At 38.4% G+C, this 15210-nt stretch overlaps 1 protein-coding gene across 1 annotated transcript in view; it reads left to right on the top strand.

The window, feature by feature from the left end:
- The window catches only part of ryr2a (ryanodine receptor 2a (cardiac)), a 185374-nt gene that overhangs the window by 114375 nt on the left and 55789 nt on the right, over positions 1-15210 (top strand). Inside the window, exons 62-68 of the mRNA XM_042397704.1 lie at positions 1950-2073; positions 5105-5220; positions 5673-5737; positions 6127-6248; positions 6553-6602; positions 8306-8366; positions 14539-14777. Of these exons, the coding sequence (XP_042253638.1) occupies positions 1950-2073; positions 5105-5220; positions 5673-5737; positions 6127-6248; positions 6553-6602; positions 8306-8366; positions 14539-14777 (777 nt within the window). The remainder of the gene's footprint in view (positions 1-1949; positions 2074-5104; positions 5221-5672; positions 5738-6126; positions 6249-6552; positions 6603-8305; positions 8367-14538; positions 14778-15210) is intronic.

Genomic DNA, 15210 nt, shown 5'->3' with positions numbered 1-15210 from the left:
TAATTGGTTCTGACACACAGACCTTCCTGAGCTGCCACTAGCCAACTAACTTGCTGGCCTTTCAGGCTATGTAACATTAACGCTACAACATGGCTAAAGTTTTTAATGTGTTATTTGAAAAGAGTTGAGGAAGAAGAAACTCCACTGCCTCTATCGAATGAGTCCACCAGACTCATCAGCCCGGCAGGTTCACTCATAGCCACGGGCAGTAGGGATGTTGGGGGAGCTGCAGCCTCCAGGTGGCTGGCAGCTTATAGACCCATTTGTGTGGTTGCAATTTTTTTTTTTTGACAAAAATAGACCCTGCACGTAAAGATAGTGGAGTGGGAAAAAGAACCAGGCGTGAAATGCGCGGCTTATGGACACATGCTGGTTAAAATTGTTTCCGGCTGTCTGATTACTAAAAACTGTAGTTATCAACTTGACAGAACAGAGCAAACTCTTCAGAGGAAACAGAGTTAAACTTCTAGCCTCTGAAATATTTTTGATGGGGCTCAGGATTTATCAGGAGGACAGCTGCCTTACTTCAAACAATTTCACTGTGTGAACCTAGACTGTGTGTATGTAACAGCTGACCTTTTGGATATGTAGAAGAACACAGAACATTCATTAACATTAGATCCTAACTGATCCTGTCGGATTGAGAGAGCATCTCTCTCAATGGGGAGACGCATTTATTGTTTCTGCTGTGGTGGGATTGCTGCAAGTATTTAATAAATTAAAACATTTTTTTGTGAGGAGATGTTTAATAGTCAGAAACTGAAATCATGTTCTCACAGTTATGGGTTTGAATTTGCCATTTATAAACCACATTCACAGCTGAATTTGTGGGTATTTCCCTGCACGGTCAAGAATTGAAAATCAAGGTGCTTCTCATCAAAGTGGTATGGAAAGTTTTATTGATTTGAGAATAGTGTAAGGACACAGTTTTCTGTTAAATGTGCAGATTTGGTTTTTCGTGAGCTAACCGGTACTGAAACAATAATGGCTGTAGGGTATAATGAATGCATGAGGGATGTGTTACATGTGTGATTTCTGTCTAACTTAACACCTCTGCTGACTGGGTTTACGTTAAGTTGCCACACAAATATACTGTATTTTAGGCTGGATAGGCTATAAAAAGATGCTTTTTGTCTATGTCTTTGTTGTGTTCAGCCTTTATAGTCTGATGTGCTGTTGGTTGAGCATGTTGGATAGGCAGTGTTTTGCTGTTATTGCCTTGGTGATACAGAATGTTGCAAAGTAAATGTTTGTTCTTTTTTCTTTTTCTTACTTTTCATGAGTCATGAGTTTTTCTGGGAACCCACTTTTGTATTGGCAGGGATGTGGTCAATTGACAATGATAAAAGAAACACTTTGAAGGCATTTTGTAAATTATATACAGAATGATTTAGAATGGTAACATCATTTTATATGTTTCATATCTAAACATCATAATGAATCTATAGCTATTAGGCTAACCAGCCTATTATTTTGAGGTCCCAGACAGTTACCCTGCCTATTGGTAAGATCTGCCCCTGCTCCTTGAAATACGAAACAATTGATGAAACAATTAAAACAGTTAAAACCATCAATTTGAACCAGTATGTACAGATAAGATCAAAGTATAAAAACAGTACAAAACCACTAATCTAATTAAAGGGGCCCTGCACTGATTTTAGAAAGATTAGTTAACTCATCATGAGGACTACTATTCAGCCTGTAAAAACAGTTGTGTTTTGTCTTCTGTGTATCTGGAGGAGCTTTGTCATCCCACACTACGGACTAACAATAACTCAACCTCTGTTGCTTTGATTTTGACCAGTTGTTTTAATAAGACTTTTGGGTTCCCCAACTTTATGGAGCTTGTAGCTCTAATGATAATTCTAAGTGGGGAAATTTGACAATGTTCTCTTTGTATCAGCCTGTTATCTTTGTTCTCAATCCTGCTGTCTCTGTGTTGTGTCCAGGTGGAGGAAACCATCCCCTCCTGGTTCCCTATGATACACTGACTGCCAAAGAGAAGTCCAAAGACAGAGAAAAAGCACAAGACATCCTCAAGTTCCTCCAGATCAATGGTTACACTGTGTCAAGGTAACATATACGCAAACACTGCACACCCAGATTGGAGATATACAGTACTGTGCAAAAGTTTTAGGCACTAAAAGTAAAGTGAGAATGCTTACAAAAATATTGCTAAAAATTGTTTTAATTTATCAATTAACTTCTTACAAAGTTGATTAAACAGCAGAAACCTAAATGAAATCAATATTTGCTGTGAGCAACTTTGCCTTTAAAACAGCAGCAGTTCTCCTCAGTTCACTTTAACACAGTTTTTCATGGTAACTTGCAGGTAAGTAGTTGTAACCATCCTCTAGAAAGAATGTTCTTCTGTGGATTTATTATTTAGGCCATCTCAGGTGCTTCTTCATGTAATCCCAGATTGACTCCATGATGTTGAGATCAGGGCTCTGTGGGGGCCATACCATACCATCTGTTGCAGGACACTATGCTTGGGGTCATTGTCATGTCATGAATAAATTTGGAACCGATCAGACACCTCCCTGACGGTATTGCATAATGGATTAGAATCTAAACACCTAGGGTCTAACTTTTGCACAGTGCTGTGTATATATATATGTATATATGTGTATATATATATATAGATAGATAGACATGCACTGCTGCTTGAAAGTTTGTGAACCCTTCAGTATTTTCTCTATTTCTGCATAAATATGACCTAAAATGTGATCAGATATTTACACAAGTCCTAAAACTAGATAAAGTGAACCCAATTAAACAAATGAGACAAAAAATAAACTTTTTCATTTATTTATTGAGGGAAATTATCCAATTTTGCATATTTGTGGGTGGCAAAAGTATGTGAACCCTTGCTTTCAGTAACTGGTGTGACCCCCTTTTGCATCAATAACTTCAACCAAACGTTCCTGGTAACTGTTTATCAGCCCTGCACATCCGCTCAGAGGAATTTTAGCCCATTCCTCCTAACAGAACAGTCTCAACTCAGGGATGTTGGTTGGCTTCTTTGCATGAACTGCCTGCTTCAGGTCCTTCCACATTTCTATAGGATTAAGGTCAGGACTTTGACTTGACCATTCAAAAACATTATCTTTCTTCTGCTCTAACTATTCTTTGGTAGAACGATTTGTGTGTTTAGGGTCATTGTCTTACTGCATGACCCACTCTCTGTTGAGCTTCAGTTCACAGACAGATACCTTGACATTTTCCTGTAGAATTTGCTGGTACAACTCAGAACTCATAGCTCCTTCAATGATTGCAAGCCATCCTGGTTCAGAGGCAGCAAAGCAGGCCAAACCATGATTCTACCAACACTATGTTTCACAGATGGGAGAAGGTTCTTATGCTGGAATGCAGTGTTTGCTCATCGCCAAACATAACGCTTCTCATTCAATCCTAAAAGTTCAATTTTGGTCTCATCCATCCACAGCATATTTTTCCAATCACTTCTGGCTTATCCACATGGTCTTGAATGAACCATAGATGGCAGCAATGTTCTTTTTGGAGAGAAGTGGCTTTTCAACTTTGCCATGCACACCATTGATGTTCAGCGGGGTCCTTTGTGCCCTCCCTGAGTATTACACGCCTCTTACACTCCTGGTGTGATTTTTGTTGTTCAATCACTGCTGGGGAGGGTGACAGTGGTGTTGGATGTCTTCAGTTTGTACATGATATGCCTGACAATTGACTGGTGGACTCCAAACTCTTTATAAATGGTTTTGTAACCCTTTCCAGCTTGGTGAGCATCAACAACTGTTCTTCTAAGATCCTCAGAAATATCCTTTGTTTGAGCCATGACACACTTCCAAAAACCTATGTTGTGAAGCTCAGACTTTGATAGTGAAGACTCAGATGAATTGATAATCCTAGAGGTTCGCATACTTTTGCCATGCACAAATATGTAACATTGGATCGTTTACCTCAATAAATAAACATACAAGTGTAAGGTTTTTGTCTCATTTGATTAACTAATGTATCTTTATCTAGTTTTAGGACTTGAATGGAAATCTGATCACGTTTTAGGTCATATTTATGCAGAAATAGAGCAAATTCTAAAGGGTTCACAAACTTTATTTAACTTTATTTATGTTGATGAGTATAAATGAGTTATAAAATATGGCTTAATGCAAAACAACAGATCTCATTATGTTTGTATCTGAATGTTACAACAGGAAGTATTTGATAACAGTGTGTGCAGCACTGTGTATCTCTACTGTATCTGTTTTCACAAACCTAAAGGGACACTGACATGTTGGGAAGTATGCTACTTCCTATACCTGAAGGAGGTCGTTGACCAAAATGTGGTATATATTAAAGTATCTTTATTGAGCAAGTGAAGACAGTGTGCGGGTGTCTCTTCCTCTTTTCAGTACGTGGCTACTCCACCAACACACCTGTCACAAAGACTACACAGGTGTGCAAGAGATTTTTGATGATCTGGGAAGTATGCTACTAAAATGAGTCAAATGTCATTGATATTTGTTAAATCTGTGTTTCCAGCACAGAAATAGGTCTGGGATAAGTTTAGCCTAGCTTAACACAAAAACTGTAAGCAGGGGGGAAACTTGTAGCTTGGGTCAGTTAAAAATGAAAAAATGCACCCCAACATTTTCAAAGCTGTCTTATTATCATGTTCATCTTAATTCTTTAATTTCCCTTTGGGATAAATAAAGTATTGTCTTTATCTATCTTCTTAGCTAGCAAGTAGGTATTTTGGGATGTTGGATCCACTCACTCCGCCTAGCTGTTGTTGGTCAAAAAATACTGTAGTTGGCGTTCCCACCACACTTTTATACATTATTATTTCTATCATTTTAAATAAGCAAGATACAACTTGCAGATAATACAGCGTTAGAGGTGCTGGGAGGTGGAGACTATTTTTTTCACATTTGAAAGAGCTAAGCTAGCAGTTTCCTCCTGCTTCCAGTCTTTGTGCTAAACTAGGCTAGACACATCTTATAGCTTTCTGAAGTTATGAAATTAATATGTATCCTCTCATTTGAATCTGGGTAAGATGAAAAATTTGTGTACTTTCCAAATTGTCCTTTCCTTTAAATTCCCTTAAAATTGTGTTTGTTGTTTCCAGAGGTGTGAAATCGCAGGAGTTGGACACTCCAGCTATAGAGAAACGATTTGCCTACACCTTCCTTCAGCAGCTCATCACATACGTAGACCAAGCCCACCAACACATGATGGAGTTTGGTGAGACTCTTCTGTTGTCTAATGAATAATAGACAGATGACAGTTCAGATGTGAATATAACACAGTGTGTATGCAAGGCGTGAAACTGAAATCTGGTTTGAATTCCTAAAGGTTGGCACAAATAGAAATTATCAAAATAACAACAATGTACAGAGTAGCTACCTGGTGGTCATATAATAAGTGCAATGTATGTCTGTGTAAATGATATATTATTAATGTAACTGCACATACATTTTTTTAGAGTAGGCAATGCAAATTGTCAAAACACCCAGTTTGCACTTGACAGCATTCACTCCCTCAAAGAAGTAGCATTTAGCCTTTTAATAATGGTGTGGAGACAAACCAGCACCACACAATGTGAGTTCAACAGCCACCCAAGGCACAAAACTGCAGATGTAAATGTCTTTATGTAGCTAAGTCTAACCAGAATTATTGTCTTTGACTCTGTTTAGATATGGGAACAAGGCCGAAGGGAGAGAAGATTCCTCATGAACAACAGATTAAGTTCTTTGGAAAGGTATTTAGTGCATTAATCAAAATGTCAGTTAAGTTTTTGTTTTGGTAATGTTTGAGAAAAATATTTCTTGAAACCATATAATAATATTGGTCTATATGGCTGTAGACAGCTGTACTTTTATACTGTTTTAACTATACAGTGTTGCTGTACCTGGCGTGAGTCACGAGAGATTTGTAAAACGTGATCTCGATATATACATTGTTGTTGTCATCATCTCAACATGTCCTCCAGGTTGAACTCCTAACGAAGTTGAAGTTGAACTTTCATCATGGCTCGTAGTCAATGAAACAGCAATGGCCAGAAACAACATGCTATTAATTCTAATTACTTCTAAACTCAGGTTCACTGGTGCAGTTTGTGGTATCTACAGTATGCCCTTTAACCCACAGGTTGTCTTGCCATTGGTGGATCAATACTTCAAAAACCACCGGCTGTACTTCCTGTCCACAGCCATCCATCCAATCAGCAGTGGTGGCCACGCCTCCAACAAGGAGAAGGAGATGGTGACCAGGTGAGTGTGACAAACAGTACAACAGCAGGTAGATAGATTATTATTGCGGGGTGTAGCACTCTCTCATGTATTATTGCTTAAATGTTGAATAAAACCACAGTTTCTAATTGACAACATGTGTATGAAGGTACCAGAGCAGTTTGAAGTCTCAACAGCTTGACATCAGGCTGTGTGTCTTTATGTCTCTCCTCCTCTCTCTCTGTTCTCTTCTTGGTCTCTCTTATTTGAATGTCTCACACCTTTCTTTTATCCCTTTCTCTGCTTCCCTCTCTGCCTCCTCTCTCCTGTAATCAAATCCTTTCAGTCTTTTCTGCAAACTGGGAGTTCTTGTCAGACATAGGATATCCTTATTTGGTAAGGACGGTTTATGCCTATTGCTTGCACTTCTGCTCCACATCTACTGTTTTTCCTGAAAAGGATGATTGGCTGATGAGACAAAAAGCAAGTACTGAATGTCGGATGAGTGCAGTATGAATGGGTTCATGACAAGCCAGTCCAGGAGTCGTGACCATATATGTATCTGTCCATGTGAGAAAATTTGGGATGAATTGGGTAGTCATATCATTACATTCCTTGCTGGATGAAATGAAACATGATCTCTAGATGTTCCCGGACAAATGCCATAGCCTCACTGTATTAGGAATAAAAAGAATAAGTTTGTTGACATGCGTATGTAATGTCTGTATTTAAAAACAGAATATGTGATAGTGGCTTGACAAAACCTGTCCCATTTCAAAGGCTTGTCCAAGTGCAGCAGAGAAAGTGATGCCTGCTTTTGCCCAAATGGTGTATCCCTTGTGGTGCTCAGTATCGCATAATCCACTGTGGACTACTCTTTTTTAGTTGGTTCATTCTGGTTGTTCTTTTCACCTTGTAAATCCATGAACTATTACATGATCTTGTCATATTTTCCACATATTTACATTCAGATGGTCATCTGTCACTGGTAGGGCTGGGTGTCGTTTTAAAAATTTCAGTAGTAGTGCTGATACCACCTAGAGTTTTGGTACAGAGGCATACAGGAAATTTGCCTAACTATAATAGGCTAAAAACAAGATAAAAATTCTGATTAGACATTTGATGCCAGCTTTTGGTTTTTGACAGTTTAACAGCTTCAATATGTTTTTAATCACAGGACATTAAAGACAAACTGAATATATAAATATGTTTTCACCATTAAACACGTACAATATTTGCCATCATTTATTCATCACATGTTGATTTTAACTGTCAGTTATTGTTGTGTAATATATAGATGTTTGGCTACTGCTATCTGACACATTATAAAAAACATTATCCTTTTTGCATCTGTTGATATACAAGTGTTTGCTACAGTTTGTGATCATAAATAACAATAAAATGTGTTTGTGTGGGATATAGAGGAGAGAGAGAATGAGAGAGAGAGAGAGAGAGAGAGGATGAACATGAGAAAGCATAAGAACATCCTTAAATAGTGTGTGCATGGGTGTGTGTGTGTGTGCATGCAAGCATGATATTGCGGGTGTGTGTTTACTCATCCTCTGCTCCGCAGCTGTGTGTGTTGTGTGATGCAACTTGTTGTTTGATGTCCTAATGCTGAGAGCATTCCAACATGTCCTCAAAGTAAAAAGATGTTCATTTCTGCAGACTAAACCCCAACACAACTGGACAAAGAGACACATTTGGGCAAATGAAATATTTTTATTATTGGTATTCTTCAGGCTGTCAGAATATCAACCATGTTGATTTTTAATTGTTGCTTTTCATTACTGTTGACAGTGTAAGACGGCTTGTGATATGCCCAATTTTGAATATGACTGTTTAAGCTTTTATTTTTCAAGGAACATCTCTTTTCTTTGAATATGATGATCTGCTGTTGTATTTACTAAAGCACATACATGAGGGATGTAATTCTTCAGATATCCCCCCCAGGCAGATAGTTCTTATTGATTTGAACAGGTAGACACTGTTGTTTTTTGTTGCAGTGGGCTTTGGTGCTTGACTCTTTATATCCCCAGATATGACCCCCAAACTCTTTCAACTAGGTACAGTTGTTTATCATCCTCTCTTCTTTCCAGGTAACAATGCCACATCCATAGTCAACTGTCTACAGATACTGGGACAAAGCCTGGATGCCAGGTAAGGAAAGAGAAGAGCTGTGACGTACTGTATGTGTGTGCCCCTGGTCATAACACCAAGTTTACATTGGACTACATTTAAGTTGAAACTCTTTGTCCAAGCCAGTGTTGATTGACACATAATACAAATGTTGTCCTATGTACATGTTTCAAAGATGAATGCTGATAGCGTCATCAGGCTACTGTGGAGAAACATAAACTAGATTGTACAACTACAAATGAAAAAAGTGGACAAACATAAATAAACATAAATACATACATATACAGAACGTACATGCATAGTACAATCCAAACAATCATACCAAACCTGGAAAGAGCCAGTCACTATAACCAAAGGTAATATTTGCACTTCACTTGTGTATATTTTACATTTTAGAGCTATTGTCCAAATGGTAAAGCATGTTTTTTTGATAGTTCTATTTATTTTTATGTTTTTATAGATTTTAAGTCAATTTTAAGTCAAGTCCATTTTTACTTGAATGTATAGAACAATATCACAAATCACAATTTTGCCTCAGGAGGCTTTCTACGCTGTACTCGACTACATGTGGCTACGGTTTTTCCATGTGTTGTTTGCGTTGTCCATGCTCGTATTTCGGATTGGATTTTGGCTTGAACATGTATGGATGGATTTCAGTTGGCATTTTGAGTAAAGAACAAGAAAAAGTAGTGAAATCCTATACTGTAGTTTGTTCCATGGTTTATTGATGTAACCTTCAGAGCCGGTGGAAGTCTCCCAAGTGGCAGCTTCCAAGAGCTGGTCAGTCAGAACAGAGGGTCCTTAAAGACACAGGAGCTAAAACAGCCTCTTTGTGACAGAGGCTGAACTGAGGGTCTCTGTAAAGGATCAGTGTGAGTTTTTGAAGCATAAATCATGCAAAGATATTCCAATAGAGCCCCAGATTAGACATGTAAATGTGTATGATATGTCCCCTGTAAGAGCAAAAGAGTAAAACGATTTTGTACAGAAGTAAAAATGGCAGAAAACCTGTTATGATGCAAGCAAGAACCGGTATGTGCAACAGATTTGTCTTTAGCCAATGAATGTCAGGACAAAAACGGCTGCAAGTTTGCAGTTTGGCTGTTATTAGCAAAAGCTGCTTGGTGTAACAGCTGTGTTTCATAAGACTTTTAACTCTCAGTCTTTTCTTATCTTTGTGCTTGTTCGGTTGCCAAGCTTCAAAGGGGCACTGTTGAACTGTCATATTTTATGAAAACCGACATGTTGATAATGGTTAATCAGGAATTTTCATCAACTCCACTGTAGCAAGATTTTTAGATATTTTTTATCCATTACTGGTTGTGTTATCTTGCGAGGCTAATGCAACATATTATCTACGCTCTCTCTCATCCTGCTTCCCAGTGGGCATCATGTATATACACACACAGTCAGAGAGAGAAACATTTTCCTTAATAAATTAAACTTGAAAATACCCATACCTGAAACTAACCCAACGCCGAAACGTTCTGCAATAAAATGACCTCAAATCAACATCAAACCTTGTTTGGACCCATTGGGTCTCTCTACTATGTAGTAAAGATCTTGATCGAAATTAATCAGTTGGTACAAAATTCTCCAGTGTACCTTTACACAAATTTCATGCAATCCGTCTAGTCTCACAATAGTTCAAAGTTAAGGTCACATTTTGGTATATAGCTTTTCACACACAGAAACATTAAATCCAGAGTTCCATTAGTCAAGACAGGTCCAATAAATGTAGTAGAGTCAATTTCAGCCATTTTTTGTTATTGCTTGTACGGAACACTGTCTAATCAAATAAGCCAAAACCAACTTCATTAGGGTCAAATAGCAACAGTGATGCCAACATTCTTCTGGTGGCAAAGAGTACTCAGTGATGTGTGTGTTGCACTCTTTCTGTTGCCTTTTTTCCAATTGGTGGCACTGGTTGCTGGAGTGTTCAATCATCTTGGGTTGGGTCAGTTTAAGAATCTCCAGACGACCAGCTCTATCTAAACCTCTGGCAACAAAGTTAGCCTTCATAAAGGCTTGTTAAGGAAATAATTGTTTACATTGTGCAGCCATCTGGTGCAAATACAGACCATACTAGCACTCTGCGTAGACAGCAATTCATGATACTTAGCCTCACCCATAGTTTTAATGCCTACTTCAAGCCTAGAAACTTGGGTTGCTGTCGTAATCCTGGTTCTCTGAAACTTCTAGTGGAGAGGTCGTCCTTTGGGGAATGAGATGACATCTTCATCATTGGGCACAATGACACCTACAGTATGGCTTTCCTTGCTCAAGGATTTCATCGCATGCAATGTCTGCACATCACATTGAGGTTGCTGAAGATCAGACCTCACTTCTTTTCCTCAGCAAAGTTAAGTATTTGCACTGAATAGTTCCATCCATGTGGCTCATACCAACATATTGTAACAGCTGAGTGCATATTCAAACATTCTTCACTTTGTATATCTAGAAAGGGCTAAGTCAAAGGCAACTTGTTTTAGATTCTTGAAGACATGGCTGACATTCACCCATGTCTGAATGGAGTGATTTTCCATAACTATCTGACCATCCAACAAGTGCTCCTGATGGAGTATACTAGTGCCTTGAAATCACACATTTGCTGTGTTTGCTCCCAATTTACAAAATAATGGACTATATTCACTGTTGTCATTTTATTTGAGTGTCCGAATTCTGTGTGTAAATGTATCTACAGTATAAAGCCCTCAAAATTCCACAGACAAAAAGTAGTATCCATAGCATGTACACTTCTCTCTGCTGACAACCCCACATTGCAGTGTGCCATATTTATATTTATAGATGCTAAAATTACTGTTGTGCAACTCTGACCAGACTCTACAGCTGACAGTGATGATGCAAATTGATGATTAGTGAGTCACCACGATTGAGTGTATATTATATAGGGAGTAGGGAATAGTGAACGAGGAGTGATTTCAGATGCAGCCCTTGAGTTTTATGACACTTTACATCTCTCACATGACAGCCAGGTGGACTAACAACCCCTTGTGACAATCAACAGCTGTCAAGGTGTGAATGACACTACACAGGTTAAATACCTGGACTCCCCACCAGTCAGTCAGAACTGAAGAATCCTTTTGCATGAGAGGCGAAATGTCTTCAAGAATCTAAAGCAAGTCCAGTTGCCTATGACTTAGCACCTCTAGATATTCAGTGACTTTGGATGACTAGAATCCTCAGAGTGGCTTGCAAAGCTTTCAGTTCAGTATATATATGCTCTGTGGTGTCCATGCTGAGCTGCTGCTGACTGTTTCCTGAATGAGGATGAAGTTTGCTTCCACAACATGCTTATTGCTTGTCATGGGTGTGAAAATAAATAATTACAGCCCTGTTTTTTCATCAAAAACAAAAGTACCTCTACCATGAGGGTATTCCTTTGTTCTCCGTAAATGTAGTGCTGATCATTAATACATCAAGCATCTACCTCATTGCTTATACTGTTGATGTTCTAAGCTAGCAGTCTTTCGCCTGTATGTTGCAGGTGTGGTAGGCAGTTTTACTGATTGAGGTGACCCATTGTCATGTAGCCTATGCTCTCTTTGTCAGTCAGCAAATTGGATTGCTCAACCCATATTAAAAATGTTATTCATTTGTCAAATTATCATTAGCCAGGACTGTGTTTTAGGTTCATACTACAATTAAAGAAGAGCTGAAGAAGTGCGCTTCAGTGGTGGGACTGATCAGCAAACCCAGAACATCCCAAAATATTACAGTTAAACTGTGAGAAAATGATCTGAAACTGAATTTAAAATGAAGAATGGAATGATACAAGACTACACTCCAAAGACAAGACAATTACAATGTCCTTTCAATGTGAAATTGCCATATGAGTTCAGTGAGCATTTTGGGTTTAACAACTCAACTAGAGTTTGTGTTGGAACTCTATAGATGTGTTCAGACAGGTAGCAGCTAATGCACCGACTCATCAGATGCTGGCTGTTAGCTAGCTAGCAATGGATGCACTGACCATGCGTGTGGAATGTGCATGTTTGTTTGTGTTCAGCTCTGCCTATGACTGATCTCAGAACTCACCAGACACTAAATTTTTTGTTATTTCCCTCTCTCTCCCTTTTCCTCTTGTGTCTATACAAATCAGATTCATGATGCATACAATTTTTTTTGCTCAAGTTGAAACATTTTGAATTTGCTCAAATGTGTCAGTTTGTGCCATCCCGGGTGAATTTGTGTTTAATTGCACCTTTGTACATTGACTTTGTACGCGAGGCCTTCAAAATTTGCCTCACCTTCTGTCTGAACACACAGTGATGGTAGGAACTAAAATGGTTCATGATGAGAAACTTAAATGGCATGGCACAGCGAGACAACAAACTGTATTAGGAAATACACATCTACAGTAAAGGCCGATTAAAATGTCTCACCACTGCTTTTTTTTAGACAGTGTTTTAGCCACAACTCCTTCCTAACTTCTTTTATTCCTGGCTATACTCGCCTTTTGTTTCTAAAATTGTTTTGCTCCCTTTAGTTCATTCCTTCAGACCAAGCCACAGATTTTTTGGCTCGAATCTATTAATCTTCCCACCTACTTCTACTTTTGTACAATTTTAAAACATGAGCTAACCAAGCTATCCTCCTGGTTAACACCATTCATTTAAATAAACCCCAAACTACCATTGCTCTCTCAAACCCAATAATTAATATGCATTGAATTTAATAACCCAGTTACAGTTATTTAGCATTTTACCTGTACCTGCACCTTTATTTAAAGCTGTATCATCGATGTTTGGCCCCTACAGGGAGGAAGAACTCCTGCCTTTTCTATGTGTAACATTCACATATACCAGAAGGTGGTGTAATAACTAAAGAAGTTGATGCGTTGATCTCCATGTTGCATACATAGCCTAAACTTTGTCCTCCTTTACTCATTTCATAAAGACAGTAAGAGGTGACTTAGTAAATCATTAGACAAGTCTTAGTTTTCCACAGATGTCAAGTATAAGCTGAGGACTGAGCATGAAAGTGGGCTGTGTATTGTGTACTGTGTGTTGTATTGCAGTGTACTCAGAAATGTTGCTGTAGCAGTGCAACTGAATTTAAAAGGCGGCTGGCTTGACTGCAGTCGCTCCACTTCTGAAAGGCTCCCAATAGGGTATGAACATAGACTGTATAAAAATGGACATAGCCACCGTGACATCACCTGTTGGTTTGTGGACTCCCATTTTGAAGCCTCGAGTTTGGTATTTTGACCGTCACCATTTTGGATTTTTAGAGCCAGAAGCGATGAGAAATTACCATATTTGGACAAGAGGGTGGAGCTTACCCCAAAGCTAGCTGGTAGCTTGGTTAGCATGGTGCATTTACAGTTTATGGTTAACTGTGATAATGCTAATGCTAATGGTAATGCTAATTTTAGCTAGCAAAAAGCAGGCTGAAGACCATTGAAACAAAATGTACTTACTGGAAAAACTGAACATCTGACTCTTTAGAGGGTCTTAGTACAGCCAAACACTGAACAAGACTTTTTAGGCAACCAAAATGTTACAATGAACTTTCATGAACTGAAAACATTGAAATAACGACTATGGCTACAGCGTGGTGAATTATTGTTGTTGCGTTGTACAGACCAAAGAAACATTGATTGTCTTATTGGGTTATAAATATTGACTTGGCTAAGCTTGTATGATTGCAATCAAAGAAACATATGAAAGAAACCGTATATGTAATAGTAGTATTTTATTATGTTTTTATTTTTGTGTATTTTGTTATGTAGCTATATGTAGGGCTCACATTCATCAGAAGGAATCAGACTAGAACCAATCTTATATAGCAACCACTGAGCTATCACGTTTTGTAATATAAAAGATAAAAACTTTGACAATTTTGATTTCAAATTGGTTGGAAAGTTATAAGCCACAGTAAACTTTGAATGTTGACATTCTCTAGACATTTTTGCTGTAGCTTCAGGCTCCTGCTTTGACAGAAGTTTATTCTGAAGTTTCACCTGTGTTGATAGCTTTTTTTTATCTGTTGCTCTGTCTTATTTTCTTTTCCTTTCTTATTCTGAAATGTCTTGAGTCTTCATGTTTAAATGACTTTTTTTTAGCATTTATTGAATGTGTGTGTTTTCCTGCTCTGTTTCACCAATTGGTTCAATGAACTCTCTCTTGCAAAAATAACCATGCAAAATGTAACTCTCCCCATATATCAGGACAGTGATGAAGACTGGTCTGGAGTCAGTGAAAGCAGCACTGCGGTCGTACTTTGACAGTGCAGCAGAGGATCTGGAGAAGACGCAGGAGAACCTGAAGCTCGGCCAGTTCACTCACAGCAGAGAGCAGCCCCGAGGAGTCACTCAAATCATCAACTACACCACCTTCGCCCTGCTGCCTGTCCTCTCCTCCCTGTTCGAACACATCGGACAGAACATGTTTGGAGAAGATCTCATATGTGCGTACTGACAATGAGATTCAGCTTTTTTGTCTTGTGGTGAAAGGGGTGAAAAGGGAACAATTCTACAGATAATGTCTTCAAATGTCTTCTTCTTGAATGCATGTATTTGGGTATCATTTAAGAAAAACCTTAACTGGAGGATAATAGCAGAATCTCAACATGACATAGATTTCCTGTGAAGGGGTTAATCTACTTTAATTAAGATAAAATCCTAGTTCAGGCACCACCTCCTTAAAGGGAAATCTTTAATGTCCGGAGGAAACATTAAACTCTGAATTCAATTCTCAATTTGATCAGTTAATCAGTTTCATAAAACCATAAGTTCTTTTTAAAACAGAGAACTCTGTCTGCTGTGCTCAGAGGAAATCACAACAACGACTTCTTAAAATAAATTAAATCTTGTAATCTCAGTTTAATGCTGAAGAAAGTT

The sequence above is a fragment of the Thunnus maccoyii genome, chromosome 20 (assembly GCF_910596095.1).
Source record: "Thunnus maccoyii chromosome 20, fThuMac1.1, whole genome shotgun sequence".
NCBI lineage: Eukaryota > Metazoa > Chordata > Actinopteri > Scombriformes > Scombridae > Thunnus > Thunnus maccoyii.
The sequence above is the reverse complement of the archived record's forward strand: the minus strand, read 5'-3'. Positions and strand labels throughout refer to the sequence as shown.